At 56.8% G+C, this 15,146-nt stretch overlaps 1 protein-coding gene across 1 annotated transcript; it reads right to left on the bottom strand.

The window, feature by feature from the left end:
* Positions 1 to 5,199: 5,199 nt before the first annotated feature.
* FEM1A (fem-1 homolog A) lies at positions 5,200 to 12,460 on the bottom strand. Its single transcript, XM_032394438.1, has one exon. It carries the CDS (start codon positions 12,321 to 12,323, stop codon positions 10,329 to 10,331), a length of 1,995 nt encoding a protein of 664 aa, XP_032250329.1. The 5' UTR covers positions 12,324 to 12,460; the 3' UTR covers positions 5,200 to 10,328.
* Positions 12,461 to 15,146: the final 2,686 nt, after the last annotated feature.

Genomic DNA, 15,146 nt, shown 5'->3' with positions numbered 1-15,146 from the left:
AGGGGATTGATCTTTTTTCAGGGTCACAGACCTTTGAGAAAGAATAGAATTAACACTTGTTGGGCACTCACATTTACGGATTGTGCAGGCTTTAAAGATCTAAACGTATTCGATTTTATTTTTATTTTTAAAAGTAATCTCTGTGCCCAAGGTGGGGCTCGAACTCAGGACCCTGAGATCAAGGGTCACATGCTCCACCCACTGAGTCAGCCTGGCACTCCTGAACCTATTTTAATCCCCAAAATTGACCTCCCTCAGAGTAGAAGCTTATATTGTTGGGCTCATTTTACAGATAGGGAAAACAGGCTCAAAGGGGTGAATCTGTCCGCAGGGTCACACGGGTCAGAAGTGGAGGAATTATAATTTCCAAGGGAGGGAGTGCCGGAAGGGCGAACTCCAGCCGCAGGTGCCCGGAAGCTGCGAGCCCCTCCCACCCAACAGCCTGGCTCAAACATTAACTTTGCAAGCCCTCTCCGCCGTTTCCTGGGGCCCCGGAGGGCGGGCCTGGCTGAGTCACCCAGGCCGTCAGATACCACTAGTTATTTTAGTCGCTGACTCAGATTTTGTTGGGGCTCAGCTTCCTGGAGCCTCCGCAGCACTGAAGTGAAACCTGGGGAGGAGCCCGGGAGACCAGCTTCCAGGGTGGGCCGAGGTGGGCTGGGTCCGTGGACAGACGGTTTCTGATCATGGAGGCGAGAGCTAGCTGCAAATAACTGGACGATTGCGGTGAACAGGCCATTCGTTCATGTGAACATTTATTGAGCGCCTACTGTGTACCCAGTTTGTCCCAGGCACTGGAGTGCAGTAGGGGCAAAGGCAGTCGCAATCTATCCCTTGCTCTCCTTTCAGTCGGAGGCGGAGGAGAGGGGACAGCGAATGAGTCATCACAGGAAGAAGTGAGATAATTTCAGAAAGTGAAGGGCTATCAGAAGAAATGAACAGTGAGATGGGGGTGTCCCAGGGGGGAAAACTTTGGCCCGAGTGGCCAGGGAAGGCCTCTCTGAGGGGGTGATGTTAGAGCCAAGACCCATAGGAAGAGGAGCCGGCCAGGATGAAAAGAGCTTGAGGACTGGGGTGATTTTCTGGGCAGAGGAAACAGCTTGTGGGCAAAGGTCCTGGGGCAGAGCCCTACCTGGCATGTTGGAGGAACAGCAAGGACGCCTGTGTGACTGGAGCAGAATGAGAGAAGGGGAGGGAGGGAGGAGGGGAGGGCAGGGAGGGGTCGGTAGCAGGTTCCTGCTGGGCCCTGGGGGCTTCGGGGAGGACTTGGACTTTTCCCTCAGGGAGGTGGGAGTCCTGGAAGGCTGTGGGCAGAGGAGGGCAGGACCTGACTCAAGTGCTCACAGGCGCCCTCTGGTGGCTGCTCTGGGAAGGACCGGTCAGGAAGTTGGGGGGGCAGGGCGCAGCCCTGAACCTGGGACCAGAGCAGTGGCAACAGAGCAGATCCAGTCCAGCCGTGATGGAGACTGGACCCAGGTGGAGGCAGAGGAGGGACAAGTGGGCACATTCAGAGCGTGAGTCTTTATTTCATCCCTGAGACATTGTGAGACTTGGGACAAGTCACAGCCCTTTCCTGGACCTCATCTTTCCCATCCGTACTCGGTCCTAGTGACTTCAGGTCTGGAGCTCCAATACTTCGCACGTCCCCGTGTCACTCCAGCATACTTAAAGGACAAGCATTTTGAAAGCCCTGGGCTGAAGCTTTTACATGCTGGCTGAGCTTATTTCATCCTCCCAGCAGCCCAGGAGCGGGAGACTATCCTTGTCCCCAGTTTACAGATGAGGACACTAAGGCCCAGAGAGGGGAAGTCACTTATCCAAGGTCACACAGCACGCAGTAGCCTTTGGGGGCTGAAGAAGGAGCCAGGTGTCTCTACTGGGTTCCAGCCCATACGGAGATCATGAGACTGCTTGTTCATTACATCCACTGTTTTTTGTTTTTGTTTTGGTTTCTTATTCTGTGAAATAGTCTTATTCCTTTCCTGGCTCCTGGATCTGTCTGGGTCACTGTAGTGTCTTCAGCGCCCAACACACGGTAGTTGCTCAGTAAGTGAATCCTTTTGAGGAACAATATGTGGAGCACCTGCTGCGTGCAGGTCTGTCTGGGGCGCTATCCCTGCCCCCTATGGAGTTCCCTGGGCAGTGGGTGGAGAGGATGTGATTCATCCATCTACTTATCCAACCCACATTTATTGAGCTCCTACTGGGTGCAGGCACCTGTGGGCACAGGGGCGATTGAGTGGTCACCATACCCCCAAGGTGACCTGAGACAACACTGTCCTGTTCTCTCAGGGCTCACGGTCAGCTGCCAGAGACAGAGGCAGTGACCAGGGGAATCAGGCCTGTGATGGAGAAGTGTAGGGAGCTGCGGAGGCCCAAAGGGGACTGCTGACCAGCCTGGGGGGATTCAGAGAAGCTTCTGGAAGGAGGAAGTAAGCTGAGACTTGAGGCGTATGGTGGAATGAGCCATGGGCTGGGAAGAGAGCTCCCGGAGGTGCGCAGAGCACCGGCAAAGGCCCGGAGGCGAGAGTGTGAGCTAGGACAGCTCCAGACAGAGCTGCGCTTCGCCAGAGCTGGGGGCTCAGCCACACGTCCTGCTGCCCTGGCGCCCCCTGGTGGCCGCCACCGCTCCAAGGCCAGTGCGCCCCCAGTGGCCCACCAGGCCTGGGGTGTTTCCTGGGAAACCCCCTATCCCCGCTAGGACAAACAGCCTTAAGGAAAAATAGTGGGGAATTTTTTTGAAAATTTCCCCTTCTTTAAGAACTCTGAAACATGAATCAATAACAGATGATTTGTCCCTGCTAGGAATGATGTCTTTCTGAGATGATTAGATCTTGTACAAATGTCCTCCCGCTCTCTGGGCCCAGAGACGGCAATGCATTGCCCAGTGTCACCCAGTGCATGCGTGGCGGCCACCGAGCCTGGGCAGAACTTGAGGGACTTTGAATCTTGCAAATCTTCTGCATCTCCGGCGCAATCTGGGTGGTCCACCAGAGGGCGCCCGTGAGCACCTCCTCTGCCCTCCGTCCTCCAGGGCTCCTACCTCCCTGGAGGTACAAGCCCGGGTCCTCCCCGCCGCGCCCAAGGCGCAGCGCGACCTGCCCTCCCCTCCTCTCCCTCTCCCCCCCCCATCTAGTCTGTACGAGCCACATGGGCTTCAACACACAGATGTGGTCCTGCCCCAGGACCTTTACACAGCTGTTCCCTCTCCTTGGAATGCCCTTCCTCCAGATGCCGACATAGCCCCCTCCTCACCTCCTCCAGATTTTTGCTCAAATGTCGTCCTCTCAATGGAGATTTCTCTGATCACCCCACTTAAAATCATTTACAACCTCATCCACCCTCCCCACCCCGTTCTATTGTTCCCTAATGCTTAGCACTTTTAGACAAAAATAGTAAGTCACTTATTCACTGAGCACATTGTTTATCATCTGCCTTCCCAAGAGGATGGGAATTTTATCTGTTGATTTCACTGCTGGACCCCAGTACCTGGCACACAGCAGGTGCTTAATAAATGACTTTGAATTAATGGGCACATCTTTTTATCTTTAAAATAACCTCTTTGTGGGGCACCTGGGTGGCTCAGTCAGTTTGGCGTCTGCCTTCGGCTCAGGTCATGATCTCAGGGTCCTGGGATCGAGCCCCACGTCAGGCTCCCTGGAGGAGTCTGCTTGTCCTCTCTCCCTGCCCCCACTCGTGTTCTCTCTCTGTCTCTCTCTCAAATAAATAAATAAAATATTAAAAAAAAATAACCTCTTTGTTCTATGTTTCCCTCCTGCCTGCTGGTGAATGTCCTGTCCATTCGTTTTGTCATCCGTTCACTGAACAGTATGTATTGAGCACCTAGTGTATGCCAGGGATGGTTTCAGATTTGGTGGACAGTGTTGACTAAAGCAGACCCTGTTGTTGCCCTCATGGGGCTCATAGCTCTGTAAGGGAGACAGACACACCACTAGGTGGTTGCAGCCGGGGTGGTCCTGGGTGTGATGGGGGGATGCAGAGGCCACTGTGGGGGCCCTGGGTCTGGGGGCAGTCATGGGAGGCTTCCTGCAGCAGGTGGAAGGTACAGCTCATGCAAAGACCCCATGGTGGGAGGCAGCTTGGCACCCCTGAAGGATGGGGAGGAGCCAGTGTGGCCGACCTGAGTACCTGTGTCATGAATGTGCCCCCCTCCACCTTCCTCCAGAACAGGATGCAGCCTTTATTTGTGGAGACCCAGAAGGTGCTGCAGTGAGTATTCTGTGCCACCAGGGGTCGCCATGGGACAGCGATTCGAGCTTCTCCCCTGCCTGGGGCTGGAGAGAGGCTGGAGGAGCAGAGAACCCGCAGAGAGTGCCAAGTTCCAGGTCATACCAGCAGCCCCTTTCCCCGCTTAGAGCCTCTGTAAATAACAACAACCACCGTATAAATATCCCCACTAACTGGGGCTTTGGAAATTGTCCAGTCTAATGCTGTTGGGGACCACAGCCCAGAGAGGGCAGACACCTGCTTTAAGTTACACAGCAAGTTCCATCCCCACCGGGCCCACACGGTGCCCCCTCCCACCCGGAGTGCTTCTGGGCGGGGATCTTTTATTTTTAGCCTGGTCAGGGGATACGGCCTTTTTATAGCCCTGGGAGGTGCCAGGGTTTCCAATGTCCAAGGGAAGTTTAAAAAATTGTTCTCTTCCCAAGAAAAGGAGCTTCCTGACCTCTCAGGGGGGCCTGGCCCAATCTCCTGTCTTCCCTGATGCTCCCCTGGGGTCCCTCAGACCCTCTATCGGGCTCTGCGCTGGTCCCCACCCTGTAAACCCTATCCCCCTTCTCTTCGGGCCCCTGGGCACCGGCGGCGGGCAGGCTGGGGTGGCGCCGCGTGCCCGCCCATCCCTCGCTGGGTCTCGAAGGCTGGCCGTCACGCGGGGCCGTGATGAACTCTGACACCGCCCCGCCCATTCCCCAGCCTTGCTCACCTGTCTCCTGTCCTCAGGAGCTTCGCCGGCCTTCTGCCCTCTTCTTTACTTCCTTTCTTTACAAAAAAAAATTTTTTTTAAGATTTTATTTATTTTTCAACAGAGAGAGAGACAGCGAGAGAGGGAACACAAACAGGGGGAGTGGGAGAGGGAGAAGCAGGCTTCCCGCCGATGTGGGACTCGATCCGAGGACACTGGGATCATGACCTGATCCAAAGCCAGATGCTTAACGACTGAGCCACCCAGGCGCCCTACTTCCTTTCTATTTTCGAGTCATGTAACAGTTTTCTTTAAACAGGCTTTAAAATTGACTCCCCCCCCCCCCGGCTTTTTTTCCTCCTGGAATTAGATTGTGGTGATGGTTGCACAACCTTGAGACTATACTAAAAGGCATGGAATTGCACACTTTAAGAAATGGTGAATTTTCTCTCGGTAAAAACTTGTAACAAACTCGTCTTTATTTTGAAACGTGGGTCATTTGCAGTATTAACACCTGTAAACTCACATGTTGTCGGGGGGTGGGGTGGGGGAGCCTAGCTAAGCTTTGCTCCCTAAGACATATTTGAATAAATACACAAGTAATGTGAAGCTTTCAAAGCCCATCCATAGCAGACGTGTAAGTGGGTGTGCAGACAGTGGGCGCCCCGTGACCAGGAGGCTTTGTGTCTCCCATGCCCCAGGACATTTTCACCGACAGTCTCAGTCCTTCCTGTCACGTTGCAGGCAGCTGCTGCTGTTCACCCCGAATTACAGATGAGGACACTGAGGCACAGAGAGAGGCGGTGGCATTCCTGAGGTCACGTGGCCGCTGTCCTGACCACTGTCCCACATGGCCCAGTGAGCATGCTCATTATCTGAATGAGGAAACGACCCCATCAGAGCTTTGATGGTGGGTTTGTGGCCCGAGGGCTGAAGCCAGAACCACCCCCACCGCACGTGTTTCATTTAATTGTATTTAACTTTTGTTCTTAATAAAATATTTTGTTATTAATGTTTTTAACTCCAGTGTTGTTAATGCAGTGATAATTCGTTTCTGGTGTACAATCCGGTGATTCGACACTTCTAGGCATTACTCGGTGCACATTGTGTCAATTTCATTTAACTTTTAGAAGAACCAGCTTTTCGGTTGATTTTTCTCTTATCGTTTGTGCATTTTTTTTAATTTTTAGTTTTTGTTAAGTTTTATTTATTTAAGGAATTTCTATGCCCAACGTGGGGCTCAAACTCACGACCCGAGATCAACAGTCACTCACTCCTCTGACCAAGCCCGCAGGGCATCCCTTGTTTGTGCATTTGTTTCCCTGATTTCCACTCTGTTTTCCTTCCTGGCTTCCATGTACTCGGGGTTTAATTCGCACTCGTACTTCCAGCTTCCTGAGGTGACACTTAGACCCCGGTGCAGCCCCCCTCCAGCCTGTTCCTGCAGCTGCAGCCGGTGACCTCCAAGCTTCAATCCAGGCACATCTCTCCTCGCCCTGAGGGTGAAGCGCAGACCGCTCACCCTGCACCACCTGCCTGAGCTGCCCCAGCTCCCCCGGCTCCCTCCTCCCTCACTCCATCTGGCCACATGGGCCTCCTTGTGAATTCATTTATTCATTATTCATTCAGCAAACTACCATGTGCCAGACCCTCTTCTAGGCAGGGACACAACAGGGAATGAGCTGGTGCAGGTGACATTCTAGGGAAGGGGACACAAGGAACAAATAAGGAAGCAAATGAAGAAAAGGATCAGGATCATCTCAGGGGCTAAAGTTACCTGCGGGCTGAGAAGGAAATACCTAAGGGGGATGTGATGGCTGAGATGCTTTCAGTGATCAGGGAAGGCTTCATGGAGGAGGGGGACATTGGGTCAAAATTATTGATGAGCTTTTGGTAGAGGACACTAAGGCATTGGGCAGGGGGAGAGGTTGCACTAGGGAGTCTCAAGTGTCCCATCCAAGGCAGGTTCAACGTCTCTCCTGCAACCTACGGGAGGCACAGGGGCCGGGGGCCGGGAGGGAACACTGCCTCCCTCCGCAGGGCTGGTGGTGGTGGCGCCCGGATCGGGGCTGGGTGCTGCCTAAGGCCCGTGGTAACTGCTCAGTGGAACGGCCTCCTTGTCCACTCCCCACCGAGCCTCCTGCAGGAATCCACACCCGCTCGCTCCGGGGACAGAGTCAGCGCCCTGCTGTGCCGGCCCGGAGTGCCCGTGCTCCCAGGGACTGGTCACCTCCCCTTTCCAGCCTGTGATGTGATTTAGAGCCATGCTATCTTTAACCCCGGGCCGGGACGCTCTGCTCCCCTCCCTGTAAACACCACTCAGATGACAGTCCTGGAATCCTGTGGGGGTGGCGGGCCCCAGGCATGCGGGGCCCAAGCTGGAGGCCCCGGACTCCCCAAGGTGGGAGACACTCGCCCATGAATTCACCCACCCGTCCGCTCCCTCGGCACAGGGGCTCCCAGGACCCAGCCGTGACGGACACCACCCAGGGCTCTGGGAGGTCGGAGACAGGAATGCACTGAGCAGCCGGCCAAGCGGGCAAAATAGAAGGCACTGATCCCAACTCGGGGAGGATGGGCAGCGGCTCCCACGGGTGGGGGGCTGCATGCGTTCAGCACCTCCACCCTGGGCTCCCAGCCTGCTCAGCTTGTCAGCTCACCTGCCAGGGACTTGTCACCACGTCTGCTGTGTGGCCTTAGGGAGCCGTGGCACCCGTCCCTGCATTTCACACAACCCCTCCTTCACTCAGACTGCAGAGGTTTGGGGACACGGGGTGGAGCAGCGCGCACACCGCGCTCCCAGCCCACTGTGACTGGTCGGGGCCAGGGAGCTCTGACCCCAGCTGGCAGAGAGATGCCCTGCATCCTGTGGGCCGCCACCTGGGGACACCTCCCCGCCCCCAGGAACCAGATCCTCCGCCACTGTTGGGCGCAGTGGGATCACCGCTCACCTGGTCTGAGTGGCCTTCGTGAGACTGGGGCTGAAATCACGATTCTCAGTTCTAAGCTCGGGGGAAAAAAAAAAAGCGCGTGGCCCGGGTGGGCTTTCCTCTGTGGCGAGTCTTCGAACACGCCGTAGCCGGCTTCCCCCACTTGCGAAACGGGGAGAACACCTACTTCCCTGAGCTGCCATGAGTGGCCCACAAAGGCACGTGGGATGGAGCCTGGCATACAGCAAGGGCCCAATAAATGCTCTGGCCGGTGTTGTGTCTCCTGAGGCCACTCTTGAGCACCTACCGATTCAATGCCCACTCCTTCAAGGCAACGATGTGTTCACACTACAGGGGGGCGGGCGGACGCCCCAGTGAGGCCAGGAGATGAGCAGCAGCCCCCCACCCAACACGCTGCTGGAGGCCGGGCCTTCCCCAGTCGTGCGGGGGTCCACCCCCCCACACCCCGGCCTGAGGACACACAGCAGGGCTTGGGCCCGGCTAACTGGAGAGAACCAGATCTTCCTCCCCAGACGGAACGGCTCCAGGAAGCCCACCGACATCACCCGCAGCCTCTTGCCACCCCCCCCCCATCTCTGGAGGGCCACACCACCTCTTCTGCGGCAACCCTACCACAAAGCAGGGGTTTGGAGCAGACCAGTGGCTTTCCTGTCTTCTCCCCACCCCCCGCGCAGATCAGGCCACTCCCCTGGGGAAACCTGACACAGTGGCCCCAGGACACCCCCAGGAACTCCCCCCAGTGAGAGACGGTGGCCTGGGGGCTGGGGTCTCCACTGACCCACACCACGGGCCTCTGCGCTCAGCAGCTGCTGATGGCCCCGTCGGAGGACTTGAGCATCAGCGCAAAGACTCACAACGTAAACTGCCTCATTGCTTTATTCCGTGCCTTCAAGGGACAGTGACTGTTTCCTGCCTCAACAGGTCAAGCCTGGCCTTGTAAATAAATAATGTCCTAACTAACACTGCAAATCCAAACGAGGCCGAGTTTCCTTGGAGGGGAGGGACACCCAGGGGCCCCACACGGGGCCGTGTTGCTGCCGCCCGCCGAGGCTGGGGGAAAGGTGCAGGGCGGGGGGGAGGACGCCCCTCTCCCGATGTCCCCCTCTCCTGAGCGGGGGCAGCTGCTTCTGTCCCCTTCTACTGTCCCCTGCTCTGCGGCTGGCTGCCGGGGCGTGTGCAGGGTCGCTCCAGAGAGATCGCAAGATCTCGAGGCGGCAGTTTCTCCAGCACGGGCACATGAGACCCTGGGGGATGGGAAACCAAGATTCTGCAGTTGGCAACTTGTGGACATTCACCGTCTTACCTGGCTGACTCAGCAGCGTACTTGCAATCTGCTCGGGGACGCCTGGATCCAGGCTTTCAAGCAGCTAAAAAAAAAAAAAATGGCTAGAGCTGCTGGGCTGCCCATCACTTGGGATCTGGGAGGCTGAGGCGGCCTGCCGTTTTTGGACTCAGTAATTGTGAGAACCGTACCCAAGCCAGCCACGCTAGTTCTCACTGGGTGGGGGAGAGACGCCACACCAGCTCCCTCAGCATCTGGAAAATGCTTCTCTTGCTAATGAGAACGTCGGGAAGCCCGAGTAGAAGGCAAATGAGTGAAGTTTTAAAAAAAGACGTAGTCACTCTTACTTTCGGGCCCGACGCTGGGGACTTCTACCTGCCTCACCAAATTCTCCACACCGTAAAGCTCACTCCTGATAGCCTTGCCATCTCAGGCACGATGGAAACCTCCCTGTGTGAAATTAACTTCTTAAATCTGACAAAACATTCTTTAAAAAAGAAAAAAAAATATATGGCAGCGAAACCTCGGGACTCCTGTGCCCCACGTGTAACCTGCCCACTCATGAATCAACAGAACACCAAACCAACGAAAGCAATGCGAGGAGCAGGCTGCCCAGGGCAGGGAGCCCGGCCCACGGGCTCACGGGCCGCGATCACGGTGGCGTAGCAGGGAGCGGGGTGCAAGTGTGCTGCTGGAAGAAGGGAGTCGGTCTTGCTTCTCGAGTCTCCAACTTTCAACCTCAGGAGCCCCCGGTCCCGACGCTGCATTTGGCGGCTGGGTTTCTCTGGCAATGTAGGGGCAGAGAAGCATGGACCCGATTCTCAGCTTCTTCCTGTTGCTGGGAGAGAAAGAAGGCAAAAGCTTCAATTCCTCTGCCTCCAGGCAAGGAGGCGAAATCCTCTGGAACCCAGGCAGATGGGATGCGGGGAAGGGCGCATCTTCTCCTGATGAAAGACTGGGCCATGGGCTGGCCGAAAACAGCTCTTTGAACACACGATCCTGAAGGCTGTGAGCACCAACAACCTGCTGGTTCCTTTCCCCTCCCCGCAGATGTGACGGGGCCGCGGAGGCTAGAGAGCCCCTCTACGTCACGCCACCCAAGGGCTCGTGAAGAGGGTGGGAGCACGCGTGGGCTCCGCCCCTCCCGGATTCTCCTCTCTGAACCCCGTCAGTGCAGCTCGATGAAGGCCTCCAGCTCCTCGGGGATGCAGCCCTTGTAGGGGATCTTGTTCTTGTCCAGGGCGCGGGCCGCGAGGCACTGCAGGGTGACGTAGTTGAAGGGCTGAATGGTGCTCTTGGCCAGCAGCCTTTCATCCAGCAGCTCATAGGCGGTCTTCTTGAAGGCATTGGTGGCATCCATGTGGGCACCCGCGTCGATGAGGGCGTTCATGATCCCGGGGCAGTTGTTCTGGGCCGCTATGTGCAGTGGGGTGTTGTTGTCAAAGTCCCGGCTGTCCGGGTCGGCCCCACAGTCAAGCAGCACCTTGACCACCTGGAGGGAGGGGAATCGGCCCACCGGGTAGCGGCCCACGTTGGTGGTGTCCTTGTCCACGGCCATGTGCAGAGGCGTGAAGCCGTTCTTGCCTCGGGGGGCGCACTTCAGCAGCCGGTAGACGGTCTGGTGCTTCAGGTGCTCCTGGTCCGGCGTGCACTCCACTTTCTCCAACAGGTAGAGCAGGTGGAGGATGATGGCCAGGGCCTTGGTGAACTGCGCCGAGTCCCCAGGTTCCTTGGGCAGCTGCAGGGCCCTCTCCACCTCCCGCACTCCTTTGCACAGCACCCCCATGAGGTCTGCAAAGCCGATCTGTGTGCCCAGGCTGCCCTTGGCCGCCCGGTCCTGGAGCACGTAAGAGAAGAGTTCGGCAAAGGACAGGAAGCTGCTGGCGGTCATGGGGCTCAGGGGCTCCAGGTTGCTCTGCTGCATGTCCAGGGCGTACTTCCACAGGCGGATGCAGCGCTCAAAATTGCCCGAGTCGGCGTACACCGCACCCCGGTAGCGGATGTAGTAGGAAGTGTCTGGGTGCGAAGGGCCCAGGATGCGCTCCCGGATCAACAGGGCCTGCATGCGCATCTCATCGGGGTCAGTGATCAGCGCTTCCAGCTCCGCGGTGGTGGTCACCTCCCTGGAATAGTCATAGGCCAGGACCAGCTGCGGCGGCTCTGGCTTGGGCAGATACGCTCCGCCCTGGTGCCGCAGCTCCATAGCCCGCCTCCAGTGCTTCAGGGCCCCGAGCAGATCCCGCTTCTTATCCACGTACGTGGCTCCCAGCAACTCTAGGGCTTCCACGGCAGCCTCCCGGCTGGTGGGGCAGCAGCTCTCGTAAGAATCGCTCAGCGGCTCCTCCGGGCAGGAGCCACAGCCGCGGGGCCCCTGCGGCGGCGCGCACCCCGGGCCGGCGGCGGAGGGGCCCTCTCCGGGCAGCGCCGGCCGCACCTCCTCGCCGGCAGGCTGCTCCTGGATGAGGTACTCCACGATGTTGGTGTGGCCCGTGACGCTGGCCGCCAGCAGGGGCGTCATGCCGTAGCCGTCGCGCTCCATGCGAGCGTTGCAGCCCAGCAGCAGCTGCAGGATCTCCAGGCTGCCGGACTCGGCGCAGTCGTGCAGGGCCGTGTTGCCCTTGGCGCTGCGCCGGTTCACCTGGGCGCCCTGCTCCAGCAGGTAGCGGGCGATCTCGCGGTGGCCCTTGTAACAGGAGATCATGAGGCACGTGTGCCCGTGCCGGTTGGCCACCTCCAGGTCGGCCTGGTGCTCGCCCACCAGGTAGCGCACCACCTCCAGGTGCCCGTCAAAGCAGGCGGCGCGCAGGGGCGTCGAGTTGGTGCGCGTGGTGCGGTTCACCGAGGCCCCGCGGCGGAGCAGGCTGCGCACCACGTCCAGGTGGCCGGCGGCCGAGGCGGCCCACAGCGGCGGCGCGCCCTCGATGGTCTCCCCATCGAAGTGCACCGAGCCGCCCGCCTCCACGCTCGCGCCGCACCGGTCCACCAGGTACTCGACCACGTCCAAGTGGCCGTAGCGAGCGGCGATGAGCAGCGGCGTCCCCCCGCCGGCCACCTCGCCCGTCAGCTCGTCCAGCTCCTCCCGGCTCCGGCCGCTGAGCAGCTTCTGAAGCAGCTGCAGCTTGCCGTCGCGGGCGGCGTTGTACACGGCGGTGCGGAGGTCCATGGTCCGGGCTTCCGCCAGGCCATGGGCCGGCCGCCGGGGGACGCGGAGAGCGCGGGCTAGCGCCCGGAGGGGCAGGCGGCAACCTTCACCGTCTCCCCCGCCGCCATCTTAGGGGCCTCTCCGGAGGAACAAAATGGCTGCCGCGGCCGGGCGCCGCGGGTGTCGGCGGGTGCGCAGGGAAATGTAGTCCTGGGGGCCGGCCTCCCCCGCAGGACAGAAGAGGAACGGAGAGGGCCAAGACTACCACTCGTAGAAGGACGCGCACAAGCTGAGGCGAACTGGGAGCACGGTGCATGGTGGGGATTGTCGTTCCGACCAAGAGAATTAAGGCCGAAACTGCCAACGCGTGGACTACAATTCCCGTCGCGCAATGCTATCACTGTGACCTCGGGGACCCGGGCAAGTTTGGCTACGTACTTCCTGTGGCTCCCTCAGGGCTCCAGCCCACAGGAAGCGCAGGCGCGGGCCGAGAGACTCCATTCCCCGAAAGGCATCGCGAGCAACTCGGAGCCAATCAGGAGCGAGAACGAGGGCTAAGCCGGCCGAAAGGCCCTGTCTGATCTGGGTTTGGCGTAGCCGAGCCGCTGGCCGGCAGGGGGCGCTCGGGAGAGGCGGGAAAGCTGACGGCGCCGGGACATTAGGGGCGCAGGGAATACAGGTGGCCCTGGGTTCACAAGTGATAGGATGGGGATTTGAACCCAGCTCCTCCAGCTCCAGACAGAACCTGTGCCCTTAGTCACAGCACGGTAGGTCCCAGCAATCTATGTTATCTTTCATGCCATTGACTGAACTTAGTTTCTACAGTGTTTCTTGTTGCATAAATGTTATATATTCTCTACAGAAAAAACAAAACAAAACAAAACAACCCAAAAAACCAAAAACAAGTCAGGAAATGCAGACAAGCAAATGAGAGAAACTGTGAAAACCCTTTCTTTACTACATCCCCTAGCCAGAAAAACTGTGATTGATCTGCAAACATTATTTTAAGATTTTTTTTTAAAGATTTAATTTATCTATTTGATACAGAGAGAGAGAGAGCGCGCGCACACAAGCAGGGGGAGCGGCAGGCAGAGGGAGAGGGAGAAGGAGGCTCCCCGCTGAGCAAGGAGCCCGATGGAGGGCTCGATCCCAAGACCCCGGGATCATGACCCGAGCCCAAAGCAGACTCTTAACCGACTGAGCCACCCAGGCGCCCCGTAAGATTTTATTTTAGGTAATATCTACACCTAACATGGGGCTCGAACTCACAATCTTGAGATTAAAAGTTGAATGATCCACCAACTGAGCTACCCGGGCGCCCCGACCTATAAACATTTATTCCCTCTTGCATCCTGTTCTGTGCACATGTCTGAATTTCCTTCACTCTTAATTGCCATTAGTTGTTGAAAACAACAATCTGAATTTAATAACAGCTCTTCAGGGGCAAACAAACAAACAAAAACCAAAAAAAAAACCACCCACAAAACCGAAAAGCACCCCACACCATGCTAAACATACACATGGCTTTAAGTGAAATATAGTTCAGGTTCCTTTCTGATTCCTGAAACAATAAAACATGGAAAAGTGGTCTTTTGGGGGATCAAGAAAATACAGGTGTTACATTACCTGCTTTTTTGCACTTAGCATTATAGCTTGAAGATTTTATCATTCATTCAACAGGTGCCACGTTTTATGTAGGCAGTCTCCAGCTGGTGGGTATTTATCGGGTGCCCAGTACATGCCAGGTACCTCTCTGGACATCAGGGGTATGATAGTGAACAAGACAAACAAAAATCTGTGCCTTGGCAGAGCTGATATTCAAATAACATAGATTTTCCAGCAGTACTTTTAGTATAGTATTCCATAGTGTGGACATGTGCTATGATTTATGTAGGTAATCCCCTGCTATCAAAACCCCCACTAGCTGCATACTTTTAGCCAAATACTTCTGTGCTTTCTTTTCTTTATTTTTTTTAAATTGGGGCAAAATGTATGTAACATAAAATTAACCTTTTGACCATTTTTAAATGCACAGCTCAGCGGCATGAAGCACACCCACACTGTTGTACAACCACCCCCACCCTCCATCTCCAGAACTTTCCATCTCCCCACACGGAGACTCTGTCCCCACGAAGCACGGACTCCCCACCCCCTGCCCCAGCCCCGGCTCCCACCCTCTCCTCTCTGTCTCTGTGGACAGGACTCCTCTGGGGACCTCCTGGGAGTGGGGTCCTGTGGGACTGTGTCCTTCTGTGTCTGGCTCCTCTCACTGAGCAAAGTGTCCTCAGGGTCCCTCTGCGTTGTGGCAGGTGTTCAGGACGTCCTAACCCACTTCCTGTCTGTGGATGTGCCTGCTCTGGACATTCACATAACTGGAATCACACACCACGTGGCCTTTTGTGTCTGGTTCTTTCACTGAGCGTCCTGTGCTCGTGGTCCAGCCACACTGCAGATTCAATCTTCGTTAAGCCACTACAGTTCTGGATTTTCTGACCCACATTGGGGATGCATCCTAACTCACCCACTCTTGGGGGAAAGCCAGAGGCCAGGGAAGGAAGGGCTGAAGTTTGAATGAGATTGAGGGTAACTGATAAGCCAGGACAGCAGAGGAATTTTGGCGGCGGGGGAGGAATCCAGGATGTGGGAGGAACCGACCGTGGACTCATCTACCCTCCAGAGAGAAGACAGAGAAAAGAATATGGGCATGGGAAAGGGGAGAGATTGGGGGGGGAACCCCAGGGCCCGGAGCTCCCTTAGCTGTGCTCTAGCCCTAGAACAGAGTAAGGACATGCCCACATCAACTTTTGATTTCGCTGGCCCCTGCTCCCAACTGTGGAGGAGGAC

The sequence above is a fragment of the Phoca vitulina genome, unplaced genomic scaffold (assembly GCF_004348235.1).
Source record: "Phoca vitulina isolate PV1807 unplaced genomic scaffold, GSC_HSeal_1.0 scaffold81, whole genome shotgun sequence".
In the NCBI taxonomy this organism is placed as follows: domain Eukaryota; kingdom Metazoa; phylum Chordata; class Mammalia; order Carnivora; family Phocidae; genus Phoca; species Phoca vitulina.
The sequence above is the reverse complement of the archived record's forward strand: the minus strand, read 5'-3'. Positions and strand labels throughout refer to the sequence as shown.

Coding starts and splice junctions, on each gene's coding strand:
- FEM1A (XM_032394438.1), bottom strand. CDS start 12,323: ATGGACCTCCGCACCGCCGTGTACAACGCCGCCCGCGACGGCAAGCTG.